The sequence below is a fragment of the Pleurodeles waltl genome, chromosome 9 (genome assembly GCF_031143425.1).
Source record: "Pleurodeles waltl isolate 20211129_DDA chromosome 9, aPleWal1.hap1.20221129, whole genome shotgun sequence".
Classification (NCBI taxonomy): domain Eukaryota; kingdom Metazoa; phylum Chordata; class Amphibia; order Caudata; family Salamandridae; genus Pleurodeles; species Pleurodeles waltl.
In genome coordinates this window covers 778,069,558-778,084,446 of record NC_090448.1, presented here as the reverse complement: position 1 = coordinate 778,084,446, position 14,889 = coordinate 778,069,558, and the positions used below count along the sequence as shown (strand labels likewise).

At 44.9% G+C, this 14,889-nt stretch overlaps 1 protein-coding gene across 1 annotated transcript in view; it reads left to right on the top strand.

Moving 5' to 3' along the window:
* The first annotated feature begins 872 nt into the window (after positions 1-872).
* Positions 873-14,889, top strand: part of LOC138258721 (cathepsin W-like) — a 271,120-nt gene continuing 257,103 nt past the window's right edge. Inside the window, exons 1-3 of the mRNA XM_069206002.1 lie at positions 873-970; positions 3,199-3,262; positions 9,417-9,530. Of these exons, the coding sequence (XP_069062103.1) occupies positions 878-970; positions 3,199-3,262; positions 9,417-9,530 (271 nt within the window). The 5' untranslated portion in view covers positions 873-877. The remainder of the gene's footprint in view (positions 971-3,198; positions 3,263-9,416; positions 9,531-14,889) is intronic.

Sequence of the window (14,889 nt, the reverse complement as noted above, 5' to 3'; positions counted from 1 at the left end):
GCTAGTCACCCTAACTACTGCCATGGTGTGCAGTATTTTAAATATGCCGCTACCATTGTGATGTTGGGGGGGCTTTAAGGGGCGCAGGAAAGGTGGTGCTGCACTATGTGCAGCGCTACTTTTCATAAATCTGGCCAAAAAGTGGCTTAACACCACTTTGTAAATATGGCGCAGGAGATAGTGTCACGTAAAGTGACTCTCCGGTGGTGCTAGGGGCTCATAAATATGTCCCATAGTTACCCAGAACAGTATCATCGGTGGGGATTACGCTTTGTGCAACACTACTGGGGCTCTAAAGGGACAATGGGACTCTAGATTATGGAAACTTCTTTAAACATATAAATAGGTGTCTAAAAGCTATTTGTATTCAGCACAGCGTGAGATTTTGGCTTTTCACAAATGATGGCGCTGGCTTGACTCCATCAGTGCTCACGAGTGTGTAGGTGCAGGAGTGTGCACATTCGCAGTTTCCTTAGCATGTATATCAAACAAGCAACAATAAAGTATGTACACGTGGGGACTTGCCTTGATTGGTTTGAAGAGTAATAATTATTGTTGCTTCCTCATTTAATGGCCTTTAACAAAATACCCAGGTAGGAAAGGAGAATGGAAAACATGAAGTCAGTCTGGTTACCACCGTTTTTGCTAATGTGAGTGTGGCTGAGTGCAGTGAGGTACCACACAGCAGAAGCTCTGGGCTTCCTGCACATTCTCGCCCACGCCCAGCCCAGGCACCTGAGGCAGTTGATGTCGCACCTCTAACCATGTGCTTTTCCTCCACTGGTGGCTTTGACACCGCTCGCCCACCACATCCTGGACTTTTGGCTGAACCCACCCATAAATACGGCCCGAGGATGGCACAAAGTACTGGTACAGCATGGAAGCACAGGCCGTCCTCTTGGCGCTGCTCGCAGCCTGGGCCATTTCTGGCAAGGCCGAGGCTACCAACGTCCAAAGGGACTTGTACACGGTGAGGACTGACAGAGAACCAAGTGGGGATATGTTTGCCCACCCTTACTTTGACCGTTTAGGCTTCAGAAAAAGAGGTGCTGTTTAGCACACACAGTAAATATTAATACCACCAGGCGAGGTGTTTACCGGGCGTAGTAAATTCGTCAGTTGCAGTAATTTGTATCAGTGAAATACGTATATTTTGTCTTTTATGTCACGTTTTGTCTTGATATATTTTGGCAGTTTGACTGGTCAATATTACTTGGGGAAAAACCTCACTGTTTCTACAATCATAGCTCACTTCTGAATTCTTCTCCACAGTCAGAATAAGGCCCCTATCCAGTAAATTACATATGCTGGGTGTACAGAGCACCAAAGATTTTGAGACTAGGGACTTGTCTAAGGTGCGCAAGACAGGCAGCTCACTTTCAACTCTTTTGTATGTAAGATTTGTGTTCTCAGTGGTGCAGGATTTTTTCTCCAACAGAAACCACTTTTGGAAAAAAAAACCTCACACACTATTTGTATTAAAGCTTGCGAAATTGGCACATTCAAAAAAACTACTAGAAGGCTTTCAGTGATCTCCTAAGTGTGTAGGAAGAGTGTGGGCAAAAGACGGCAGGAAGATTGATCTCTTGGCTCATGTCAAATTTGAAAAACATTTTTGGGGAAAAAGAGAAGGCATGGCTTGTTCTATCAAGTCATAATGAAAGACTATTGTGGCATTGAAAGTGCTGAGATTCCTGCCTCTCAGGGGTTCAGGAAAGGTTTGAAAAAGGAATATTTGATCATTAATTTATTTTGAAGGTTAGGAGTAATAATTAAACAAGTAATTCTGTTCCAGATGATTTTATTTTTAAGGGGGTAAAAAAATTAAATTATGCTTTTATTTTTATACCTCATACTTGTTTAATGCAACCCACACTTTAGTTGTAGCTGCGAATTTGCATAAATTACATGATGCATTTTTCACCTGAATCTCTTTCTTCAGACCAGGCAACAACATTAGATCATCTTCTTGGGAAACGTCACTGGCCTGGGAATAGTACCAGGGCAGTGTGCGTTGGAAGCTTAGGTTGAGTTTTAGAATTTGTTACTGCCTGTTTTAGCTCTTCTACAGACATCTATTAGCTGTCTGTAGGGGAGAACCCCTGCAGACTGACCTCTTCTTGTGTATTCTCTCTCCTGGAGCACAGCACCGTTTCCATCCTTTTGACTCGATGACTTGTGTACTTTGGCGGCAGACAACAGGGAACTATTTTGTATTTTTATTTCAACACTCCGTGGGAGTAGATGAGCTTTCCTGCGCTCTACCATATATTTTGCTGGGCTCACCCCTACAACCTCGCTGTCTACTCTCCCTATGTCGCTTCCTCCTGAGTGAGTCTGTTGCTTGTCTCACCTCTCCTGGCTGCATTTTTCAGTATTTTTCTTTATTTTTTGACACCCCTCTCCTGCCATCTCCTCCACCCTTCCATGCATCGGGTTGCTTGGCATCATCCTCTAAACTCCTCACCCCATCTCACTACTTATCAACTGCTCCCCTGCCCCTCCCCACTGCATTTTTATTGTTATTTTCTCGAGGGCACATGTGTGATCATGCATGCTCATGTAGATATCACCATGCGAGAGCCATTTTTTTTTTTTGTTGATGTTCAGAATTTTCAACAAGCATTTTATTTTTCTTTGTACTGATGCTGTACAGCATCAGCAGCAAACATTTTGCAAAGCCAAAAGGCCAGGTAATGCCTTTTAAAGACAGCAGTGTCCAAGGCACCAGAGTCGAAAAAACAGCAGCATCAATTAAAAAAACTGGGGGGTGATCATACAAAAGTCGTCCTTTCCTACCGCAAGAATGTGATCCAAAGATAAAATGTCAAACAGGGCCATGAGAGAAACAGAACAAAGGCTCGAATGAAGGTGCATGTGCAGCGAGGGATGAGTTAGCATGTGTTACCTGAATTCACCACATTTAACTTTAACCTTAAGAAGTTGCTTGGAAACAACATAGAATGGTGTGATTTTCAAGGAATGGGAATGTAATTTCACCTTGGAGTAAATGGGTTATTCTATATTCTGAAGGCTACAGTGCATTCTTTCACTATAAATGCAACCATTGACTGGTCATTAATCAGAACGCTGAAGTGAAATTGGTGTATTATATTTTCCATTTCAGTGCTATCAGCAGTTCTGATAGGTACTGCAAATATCTAATAACTCAATTTACAATTTTTCCAATGTTCCTAGGTGGAGATGGGAATGTTCAAGGACTTTATGGTTGCCTTCAACAAGAGTTACGGAAGTCAAAATGGTAAGGCTTTGATGGAATGTGAGACTTTGTAAGGAATTTGACGGTAAGGAGCACGAAAGTTATCCAAATAATAGTTCACATTTATTTCGAGTTTTCTTATAGTCTCCACCCACAACACATACAATGCTTACATTTGGAAGCAATTATTTCTGTCCAGAAGAATGCCATATCCAACGTGTATTGTTTTCAGACCTCAGTTAAGTACGGACTATTAGAATTCTTGGTATTCAAGTTTTAAAATTTCAAGATATCTAACCTAGAGACAAAGGTAGGTTGTGTTAGCAGCGCAGACATAACTGGTGCGTTGTTCTGGGGAGCATTGTGCCTGAATCAAGAGTTCTCAGCATTGTGCCTGAATCAAGAGTACTCAACAGGTGTTGCGTCTAGTAATAGAAGTAGTATGTTATTGCATTGTGTTGTTTTCTGGAATGCTCCCCTGGATTATTTTATGTACTTCTGAAGGTCATATTCGCAGTACAGTTTCAAGTAATGAGGGCCATCTTCGCACTGAACTGTGTTCAGTTTTTTGAAGCCTTTTGTGTCTGGACCTGGAGACTTTCTCTCCTAAGGGCACAGACTGAATGAAGACAGTCCAGAGACAGATCGTGAAAAAGGAGCCTGGTGTAAGCCTCAGTGGTCGACTTAGAGTTTGATAAAGATGGTATTCTGTCAGAACGGTGTCAGAGTACCCTCTCCACCAAACTCTCGGCTCACCTGCCCGATTTAGAGGGCTCATCAGCCAGGTATAGCTTTATTCTATTGACTCAGTGAACACAAAACCCACATTTGGACATATCCATCGGACCTAAGGCATGCACCCTGATGAGCCCCATAACAAGGGCAAAAGCAGTCTTGGAATGCTTGTGTTCTGCTTTCAAGGAGGACGTGGCTTGGTGGTTCAGGCTAGACCGTTCCCTTTAGAGCAGGATCAAGACTGATTTGCATATACTGGGTCCAAACTGAAGGGGCATTATGTGCAAAATAACGATGGACTGGATTGCAGCCCGAGTAATTGCCAGTGGCTGATATGAATTTAAGCATTCCACAGGTCACTTATTGTATGCTTTACAATTTAGAGTGGGTGTATTGCCAGGTTTACGCAGTGTAAAATTTAGTCCGTTGGCGTAAATCTTCCTCCGTCGATCTTTCAGAGATGGGCCACCTGATGTAATCCGTCTGACTGTCCGCCATATTTAAAGTGGGCAGTCGAAGGGCTTTTTAGGATAAATGGTCAGGTGCCTTTTTGTTACTGTCCGTCACTGTGTGGTAAATCTTGGCAGTGAAGCACAGTAAAAAAGGAAACATTACCCCAACACCACTGGAGAAAACTCACAAGGTGTGGAGGTCATTATGTTTTTTTATTTTTAAAAAACAAACTCAATCTTTGGGAGTTTGTTTCTGAAAAATAAAAAACTTTGGAAAAGGCTATCATGTTTAATGAAGCAGTCTGTCAGGCTTTTCCTACATTCACAGGAACCGCCATGACTGTGGTGCCAGCAGACATCTCTCAATTTGACGGGCAAAGTAAAGACAGGATGTAAAGTACTCCTCCACCCTGTCTGTCTTCACCCAGCCTACCAAACCCTAATACAAGCCCACAATTCTTTAGCGAAGAGGCTCAAATATCTAACTGGGGAAGTACACGGTGTAGTGGTTATGCTAAAAGTCGGGCTCATTTCTCATTTCTTCATAGACTAGGCTAGGAAATAAACAGGTTTGATGTGTCTTGAATTCCATACGTTTGTTGCTCTTTGCTATTTTTAGTCGTAGGATTATCACTTCTGAACCACTTTAGCATTATTTTTCTTTGAAAACTGTATTAAAAATGAGGTGTTTTGAACACTTATGAAGCCTCCGCTTTCCGACTTTAAAAAGCTATAAAATAAAAAGTAAGAACGGCAAAAACATTATGGTGGTCATTCTGACCCTGGCTGTCTTTGACCGCCAGGGCGGAGGACCGCGGGAGCACCGCCGACAGGCCGGCGGTGCTCCAATGGGGATTCCGACCGCGGCGGTAAAGCCGCGGTCGGACCGGCACCACTGGCGGGCTCCCGCCAGTGTACCGCCGCCCCATTGAATCCTCCACGGCGGCGCAGCTTGCTGCACCGCCGCGGGGATTCCGACCCCCCCCTACCGCCATCCAGATCCCGGCGGTCCGACCGCCGGGATCCGGATGGCGGTAGGGGGGGTCGCGGGGCCCCTGGGGGCCCCTGCAGTGCCCATGCCACTGGCATGGGCATTGCAGGGGCCCCCGTAAGAGGGCCCCTACATGTATTTCACTGTCTGCTGCGCAGACAGTGAAATACGCGACGGGTGCAACTGCACCCGTCGCACAGCTTCCACTCCGCCGGCTCGATTCCGAGCCGGCTTCATCGTGGAAGCCTCTTTCCCGCTGGGCTGGCGGGCGGTCTGAAGGCGACCGCCCGCCAGCCCAGCGGGAAAGTCAGAATTACAGCCGCGGTCTTTCGACCGCGGAACGGTAATCTGACGGCGGCACTTTGGCGGGCGGCCTCCGCCGCCCGCCAAGGTCAGAATGAGGGCCTATATATCACAGTGAGACAAAATATGGGCCTTACATTTTTTGTTTTCGCTGTTCCGATCTGAACTCCTTGTAGACCTTTCCCCATTTGTTGGCCTTGCCTGAGACAGCACATGGGCTGTTGCATGCAACATTTTTTGTTTTTTCTTAACTTAGAGCTATCCCCTTACTTACAAGTGATGGGCTTCATTTCCTTCCTTCTCATTGGTCAGTGCATGCCGTTTTCACTCTCACCTCATTTGTTTCTTTCTGATGGACCATGGACCAAATACTTATTAATGCTTTTTTTAAGAGCTGCTTGCACTTGGATTGAGGCACTTTGATACTGTAGCCACAGATTTATTTAATGTTTGAAAGATCCAGGGCAATACTGGAGTGGCAGACTTATTTATTATTTCAAAGCAATTTGTTAGTTTTTGAAAACACAATCTTTACTACAGCATTGAAATTGTATCCACTAGGGCCACACACTGCCTGCCACCTTACAGGTCTCTACGTGCCTTCCATGAGGTCCTGGGATGGATTGGGACTTAAAGGATCAAAGTCAGAGGGTAAAATCTTTGACTAGGACAAACCTTGCAAGTGTATCTGACCCGCGCATTCTCGTGGTCAATGTCAAATTGTGCTTAGGTCCTGTTCTACTGCTACCATTGACTATCATTGGCACTTAGGGGCATATTTATACTCTGTTTGCGCTGGAATTGCGTCGTTTTTTTTTACGCAAATCCGACGCAAAACTAACTCCATATTTATACTTTGGCGTTAGACGTGTCTAGCGCCAAAGATCTTGGAGTTTGCGTCATTTTTTGGCGTGGACACCATCCTTGCGTTAATGATATGCAAGGTAGGCGTTCCCTTCTAAAAAATGACTCCGAGGCATGTGCGCCGTATTTACACTCCCGGGCAAAAATGACGCCCGGGAGTGGGCGGGTAAAAAAAAATGACATCCAGCCGCTTTAGCGTCATTTTTTAACGCCTGGTCAGGGCAGGCGTTAAGGGACCTGTGGGCTCGGAAGGAGCCCAGAGGTGCCCTCCCATGTCCCCCAGGGACACCCCCTGCCACCCTTGCCCACCCCAGGAGGACGCCCAAGGATGGAGGGACCCATCCCAGGGAACTTAAGGTAAGTTCAGGTAAGTATATATATATTTTTTTTTGGGTGGCATGGGGGGCCTGATTTGTGCCCCCCTACATGCCACTATGCCCAATGACCATGCCCAGGGGACCTAAGTCCCCTGGGCATGGCCATTGGGCAAGGGGCCATGACTCCTGTCTTTGCTAAGACAGGAGTCATTTCAATGGGGGTTGGGAGTAAAAAAAAATGGCGCAAATCGGGTTGAGGCAAAAATTTTGCCTCAGCCTGACTTGCCCCATTTTTTGACGCCCAAGCTCCATTTTCCCCTACGCCGGCGCTGCCTGGTGTAAGTAATTTTTTTTTACGCACACCAGGCAGCTCCGCCGGCTAACGTCATTCCATAAATAAGGCGCCCGCATGGCGCTTTGGAATGGCGTTAGCCGGCGTTAAATTTTTTGACGCACAACTGCGTTGGCGCAGTTGTGCGCCAAAAAGTATAAATACGGCCCTTAGTGCTTTTTGGTGCTAATTGTACTCGAAACTTTAAAAAATCATATCTCCAGTTCCCCCTATAGGATTTTTGTCGTTTGTGTCTCATTTTGTGTATTAAATTGTGATGATTAAGAGAGATCCATTGAACTAATTAGATTAGCACACATCAAACATGAATTTTGGGTTACACGTTCAGGACTATAGACAGTGGGTCAGATGTATGAGGCAGTTGTGCCGGTCGCAAACAGCCCATCAGGCAGTTTGCGTTTGGTAAAAAGCTTCTAGCCATGTACCATCCCTATTTTGCGAGTCGGTAACTTGTTTCCAACTCGCAAACTAGGAGTTGTGAGTCACTATTAGGAAGGAGCATGCCAAGGTTGCCCCTTCCTAATAGCGAGTTGCAGGGCCAAGTAAGAATGTTTTGCGATCAGGAATGCGGTCGCAAAACATTCCCAGTTACCACCAACTTCAAGTTGGTGGTAACCCATTAGCAAAGGGGAAGGGGTCCTGAAGTGGGTGCAATTGGGGTGCAAACATTTTTGAAGAGGGAGCAGTGGTCCCACAGACCACTGTCTACTCTACAAAAGTGAAAAGGAAACTTTTCAGTTTCTTTTTGTAATGCATCCCGTTTTCCTGTAAGGAAAAAGGGCTGCATTACAAAAAAAGATTGCTTTATTTAAAATCTATCACAGACCTGGTGGTATGCTGCCCCCAGCAGGCCACCATTCCTGGGATTGTGGCCATTCCCAAATAGGTCTCAAATTGCGACCTGCCTCATGAACATTAATGAGGCAGGTGCCTTGGAATCCATTTGGGAATCGCAAACAGTCTCAAACACACTGTACTACATCCCAGTTTGCGATTTCCTAATAGTGAATCGAAAAGATTCGCTATTAGGAAATCGCAAACCATTTTTTACATACATCTGGCCCAGTGTGCCCAGAGACCTGCAGTTAGGAAGTCACCCTATTTTACAGTGACAAAAGGTACCGCAAGCGCTGCACTTTTTGAGCAAATGAGGACCAATTTAAAGTACAAGTATTTTAGTGTACCAGCTAAAATGGAGGAATGGTAGCCTGAAGTGACCATTATGCTATACAACCTTGTGTTACTTATAATATTGGGAAAAAATGCAGACGGTTCTTGTTCTTTTCCCTGGGATGTCGTGTTTGAGAACCACCCAATAAAGCAGTGATGAAGAACGCACCACAGGAGTAGCACAAGTGCCGAATGGTACTTCTTGATTAAGGCTTTCACAAATACCTTGATCATCTACAAACGTGTGAGCAATCCGTCATCCGGCACCATCTCGCTGCCCTGACTCTAAGTGAGCCCTTTGAACCCTTACACTTCCTTTCTGTCTCCTTCCCAGGAGGCGATGACTATCTGGAGGGGTTGAATGACCTCCATTCTGTGATGTCTTTGCTGGGTCCTAGCTCCAACTTTACTTGTGGTGTGCAACGTACCAGAATAAACATAAAATAAAAAATAAAAAACAATAACAGAAATGGCAGATGAGAAATGTGAAATAGGGTGCACTAGCAATTATGTTTGCAGGTTCTAAATTACTGAACCGTGGGAGTGGCTGCACCTAAAGTTTGGGGTGCCTCGACATAAGGGTGCGTGTGAATGGCGTGGGGTAAGTTTAACTCAAGCAGTGGGCCTCTACCAGTCCTCACAGGTAAACCCTGACAAAACCAGATAAAGTGCATTTAGGTACATTTAATTATATAATTGCTTTGATCTGCATAATAACATGTCTCAGTATCAAGGCGCGTGTGGAGTATGAGTAATACATACTCCACTACAGTAGGTGACCACGGTCACCATGTATACAGATACGTCATGATATGATTGTGTGTTACAATACCAGGGAGTATTGCAAGTCAGGATTCAATTACATTGGAAGATTTGATTACTCAAGGGCAAGGGGAAGCAGGCTGGTTTAGGTTTAAAGTGAACTAGAGTCTAGGACTCCAGAGCCTTTTGATTAGTTGGTAGCCTTACTTTCCACTCAGCCTAATATGATTCTGTTTATGTTTTTCTACAGAACTAGAGCTGAGATTTCAGATCTTTCGGAAGAACCTGGCACAGGCGAGGCGGCTACAGGTGTTGGATCAGGGGACTGCTGAATACGGAGTGACCCAATTCAGTGACCTCACAGGTATTGCCACTTCAGGAGCACTTCCTAATCGAAAGTGAGATGAGACATTCCTTAAAGAACCAAACCACATTCTGGACCATGGCCCCTGATTGAAATGGAAAACCACTAGCCTCTAGATGTCAAGCTTTTTCCTAGGTAGATCAACAAACTGTTGTGCCTTCAAATCACCAGCAATGAGTTATAATTGAAATCTATTATTGATTACTGATGTAGCAGGTATTTCATTAGCCTTTTACATTGCAGTTCTACATTCACTGAGTGCATGAGGCACCGAAACACAAAGCGTGGACAGACAATGTTCATGAGCTCTTTGCAGTCCAATTGGTGGTAATATAACACAACCCAGAGTGTACCTTGCTTGTTTACCTGTGTAGTGGAATACCACATCCTCATTACTCTGTTCTCACACTTCACCATCACAGGACCTACCAGTGGAGGCTTGTGTGCAAAACACAATACAGCAAAGACAGGCAAAGTGCAGGGTTTTAATGAAAGGGCCATCAAAGATGGGCTTCAGGTCCTGTCTCCAACTACAGCAGCTTGTTGAAGATTACGAAAATACTTCCAGTATTTGGAAATGAAGGGATGAGGTCTCCCAAAATGATTACAGCTAAAGGGTCATCAGGAACCAATAGCTATAGTTTAATTAGAGCACATTCTGCCAAGCTCTATCTGGGATACCTGGAGCATTGTTGACTTGTTATGGTTTTATGGTAAACGTATAGCACACAAGAATAACAATAATGTAGAAAAAATAACTGCCATATAAATCCAATCTATAGTGTAGGCTGAGTCAATAGTCTGTCTGTTAGATGGCTAGTCTCACAGTCTGTTAGATGGCCTGTGGGTTCAGTTTTCGCAGTGAACACCGAGTGACTCAATTTCAGCAACCCCCGCTGAGCTCATTCAAAGCCTAAATGGGGGAAGACAAGCCTTTCAATTTGCCACTATTTATTGACCACCACTGAATCTCACAGCATTTCCATTTACCTCTGACACACAGACACACACACAATGTATCTAGACAAACTCTTTTTATTCAATAAAAGTCCTTGATCTTGACCCCATCTCCATCACTTCACCTGTTACCTTTGGCTTGACCCCTGAAAGTTTATTTCTCCTATCTGATGTGACACATCCACACAATGCGCATTTTTTTTTAGACTGGCCTTTCCCAGCAGCCACATGTAGGGTTGTTCTGTAACCCAGAACAATTCCTCCAATGCCTCACTAACTTCCTTTCTACTTCTGTTTGCACCTTGGATGCGATTTACCATCACCCTATTGAATCTCCTCACCATGCCATTGCTCTGAGGCCAATACAATAGAGATCTTAAATGTGTAATTCCACATGTGGATTAAGGGCCTGTTTTAGATGTTAGTGGTAATCGTCATGCCGTTGGCTTTCCAACTGAAAACCCGTTCGCCGCCATGACAATCCACCCACACAATTTAGACGCTGGTGGTCCCATAGAAGATAACTCGCCCGAGTCCCACCAAGGATTCCCAAGCACCGCAACGGCACCATAGGAAAGAGTGGCTGACTCCATCCACACTTACCACTAAGCAGATTTGGAGGTGCCTTGCTGCCAAGCAAAAAGTGGCGGTTCAACCTCCACATTTGAGTTGGCAGATTGGGGGGGTGGAAAACTCACCTTTTCTCCTGATTCCCCTTCCATTTCTGGCAGGACATGACTGGACAGGACCCTTCGTCACTGCTGCCACATGACCCCAGGGAAAACACTACCCCCTGTTGCTGGACACAACAGTAGGCAACCCACATTGGCTGTATATACATTTGGGGGTCACTGCACATGGGCACGGGACCACTGGAGACACCACAGTATTTCTTTGAATTACTGTAACATGCATATGTAGGGGACATGGTTGGGTCAGACAAGTACGCAGACACAGAGGTACACAACACACATTGAACACATACGCAACTGTCAATATGGTGCCAGTATTCATTGCCAAATGAATGCTGACACCACAATGATGGTACATTCACACTTGTCAACTGTGGCGATGTGTGCACATTGCACGGGGACCTGTATTGTCACGTTGTGCTTCGAGTTTGGTGTGTAAGTCAGTACATGTATGTGTGTCTGATGCAATTGCCTGGTTGAGGTGGAGGGAGCTGGATTGGGTGCAGTGGTTGTGTCAGTATGTGTGCCACTTGCATATAATACGTGGATGTTGTTTGTGTTGTGTGTTGTGTTGCTGTGTGCATATTTCAGGCGCATGTTGTGTGGTGGTCGCTGTCGTGATGTGTGTAGTTGTGCATGTGTGTCCATGTGTTTGTGTAGATGTGTGTGTAGATGTGTTGGTTGTGTAATATGTGATGCAGGGGGGTGCATATGCGAAGGGTAGAGAGTGTGTGTGTGTGAGACTTACCTCTCTTCCATTTCCTCTGGCATTGTCCGATATCCATTGGGTCCAGCGATATCCTCCCTCTGTCAGCAACCCACCAGCAGTACTCCGCTTGTCCAACTGTAACATCTAAATACGGCCGGTGGGAACCTGCCTGCCTGACGGCTAGGAAGAGCATTCCATCATGGTGGTCTCTGGCTCAGCCGCAATACATCCAAATACGGTGGGCAGAACACCGCAGACTTGGTAGCCTTCTCTGGCCCACAGCCAATATGGTCCTGATCTCTAAAATGAATTGAACATTACTGTCGGAGATAGTGTCTGCCCCTCACCCCCATGATGGAAATACTTTTCAAAAACTTGATAGCTCCCTCAAAAGTGGGCTCACTTAAGGATTTGACTTTCACCCACGGCAAAAGGTGATCAATCACCCCTCACATATACTTCAGCCTCAGAGGACGGAGGTAAGCACATCTAAGCCTACCTTTTACCAAGACCTCTCCTAACATGATACAGAAATCTCATGTGGGAAACTGGTAACCAAAGATTACTGACCATAAAATGGGTACCCTTTTCAAAGTTCCTCTCTACTTCACCATTTAATCTGGGTCACTAAACTCCGCCAGACTTGTTGCATAGTGAGACTCACGAATTTGACCTTCATACCCAATATCAAAGATTTTCCCTCACTACTCAGCAGGAAGAATTAACTTGTTCTGTCTTAAAAGTAATCTTCTTAGATAACTCATCACATATTTCCCAAAAAAGGTTGCAAACCCTTTTTCAATGACTTCTCCCAGGAATAACCTTTGACTAATGGTCTCATCACTTCCGGCATGGTGGTCTATGTTTCTTTTCCTTTGTAACTTGTCCTTCCACACTACCACAGTCCCACCTTCTTCACATGACACAGCTGTTTATCAGACATATACACATTTAAATTGGACCAGCAGTTAGCCCTAACAATGCACCGACCAGGTATATATTCTACCTTCAAACTCCAGTAATTTGATGGCAAGTTTGACATTCCAAACTAAGGGCCTGATTACGACCTTGGCGGATGGGCTACTCCATCACAAAGTGACAGATATCCCACCCGCCGTATTACAAGTTCCATAGGCTATAATGGAACTTGTAATATAGCGGATGGGATAGCCGTCACTTTTGTGACGGAGTAGCCAATCCGCCAAGGTCGTAATCATGCCCTAAATGCCCTACTCCCCACACTCAAATCAGTATGCCATTTTTCATAACTTAGGGGGTCATTACGACTCTGGCGGCCAGCGGAACACTGGTGGTAATAACGCTAACAGGCTGGCGGTGGTCCGCCAGTGTATTATGACCGTGGCGCATTAGCCACGGCCATACCGCCGGCCCCTCCACTATACCGCCAGGCTTCCGCGCGCTGCCCTGGGGATTATGAGTCCCCAACCGCCAGCCTGTCCATGGCGGTAAACACCGCAGTGGAAATGCTGGCTGTAAGGGGGCCTCGGGGTGCCCCTGCACTGCCCATGCACTTGGCATGGGCAGTGCAGGGGCCCCCAGGCACAGCCCCATCGCGCATTCCACTGCCCGAATTGCTGCACCCACTGCACATCAACATTGCAGCTGGCTCTATTATGAGCCGGCTTCAATGTTGATGTGACTTTTCCACTGGGCTAGTGAGCGGAAACACTGTTTCCGTCCACTGGCCCAGCGTAAAAGTCATAATAGGGGGCCAGACATACCGCGAGCACTGGCGGTATGTTGGCTCCTGCGGCTTCAGCGGTCTTTTTCAAAGACCGCCGAAGTGGTAAGGAGGGCCTCAGTATCTACACATCACGGCGTCAGTGCCCTTGAATCAATATTGACTGTAAATTCATCACATTCATCACACTAACTGAGCACAGCTCCCAAACATTTTATGCCCTTGGATGGACCCTAATGCAACTCAATCTTCTTTCTACATATGGCTGTAGGTGCGGAACCTCAGAATTTCCTTAGTCACCCTAACAAAGGCAACCTAAAGATCAACATTCCATTTAAACACCACATTAGTCTTGAAAAAGGCTCCTGAAAACCTCTGTGATATTTGCAAAATCCTATAAAAACCTAAAAGAAAATAAACAACCCGATAAAGGAACACAACTGATCCTTGTACTTAAGGGGAGCAGTATTGCTGATACTTTTGAATATTCTAGGTTTTGGTCTCACATAACTGCTCATCAATACATGTCCCGAATACTCCATTTCACACATTACAAATAATCATTTTTCCTCAAAACCACATCTTTGTCACACAAGATTTGAAGAACTGTCTCAAGAGTAGCATCGTGTTGTTGCACACTGCCCCTAAAAAGCAAATTCACATTTGAAAAGTGATCACATTTTGACCTATTTAATCATTCTATACATGGATTTCTAAAATACAGAAGCAGCAGACACCAGACCAAATGGCATAGAACAAAACAAAACAGTGTAATAAGGTATGAGAAATGTATTATATGCTTTGAAGGAGGACTATACACAACTATGTGGTACACTGCTTTTACACCGCTTGTAGATCTAGTTTAGTATAACTTTTGGCCTGACAACCTTGGCAATGAAGATTTCTGTTCTGGGCAAGGGAATTTTTTTTCCTGAAATAACATTGTTCAAACTCCTAAGAACGTAACACAAGCGTAACTTGTGTGACTTTTTTTGCGAGCAGTGTTAATGGGGGATAACCATAATAAGGCATTGACTGTCATCACCAAATTGAAATAATAACAATCAATCAGGAATATATAGCTGTAGTTTATATGAGCCACAGTGTCTGGTCTGTCAGCCAGACGTGTTCCAACTGGCAAATCTGGAACACCAGACACATTATATGGTTACACATATCTAGAAGGAGCACTCTATAAACGGTAAGATTAAACCATACTAATCAAGAAAAGTATTAATATTCAGATTATATTCCAAAATGAAATAGACGTACTCTTGTTTGCAGTGAAAATATAGGGCC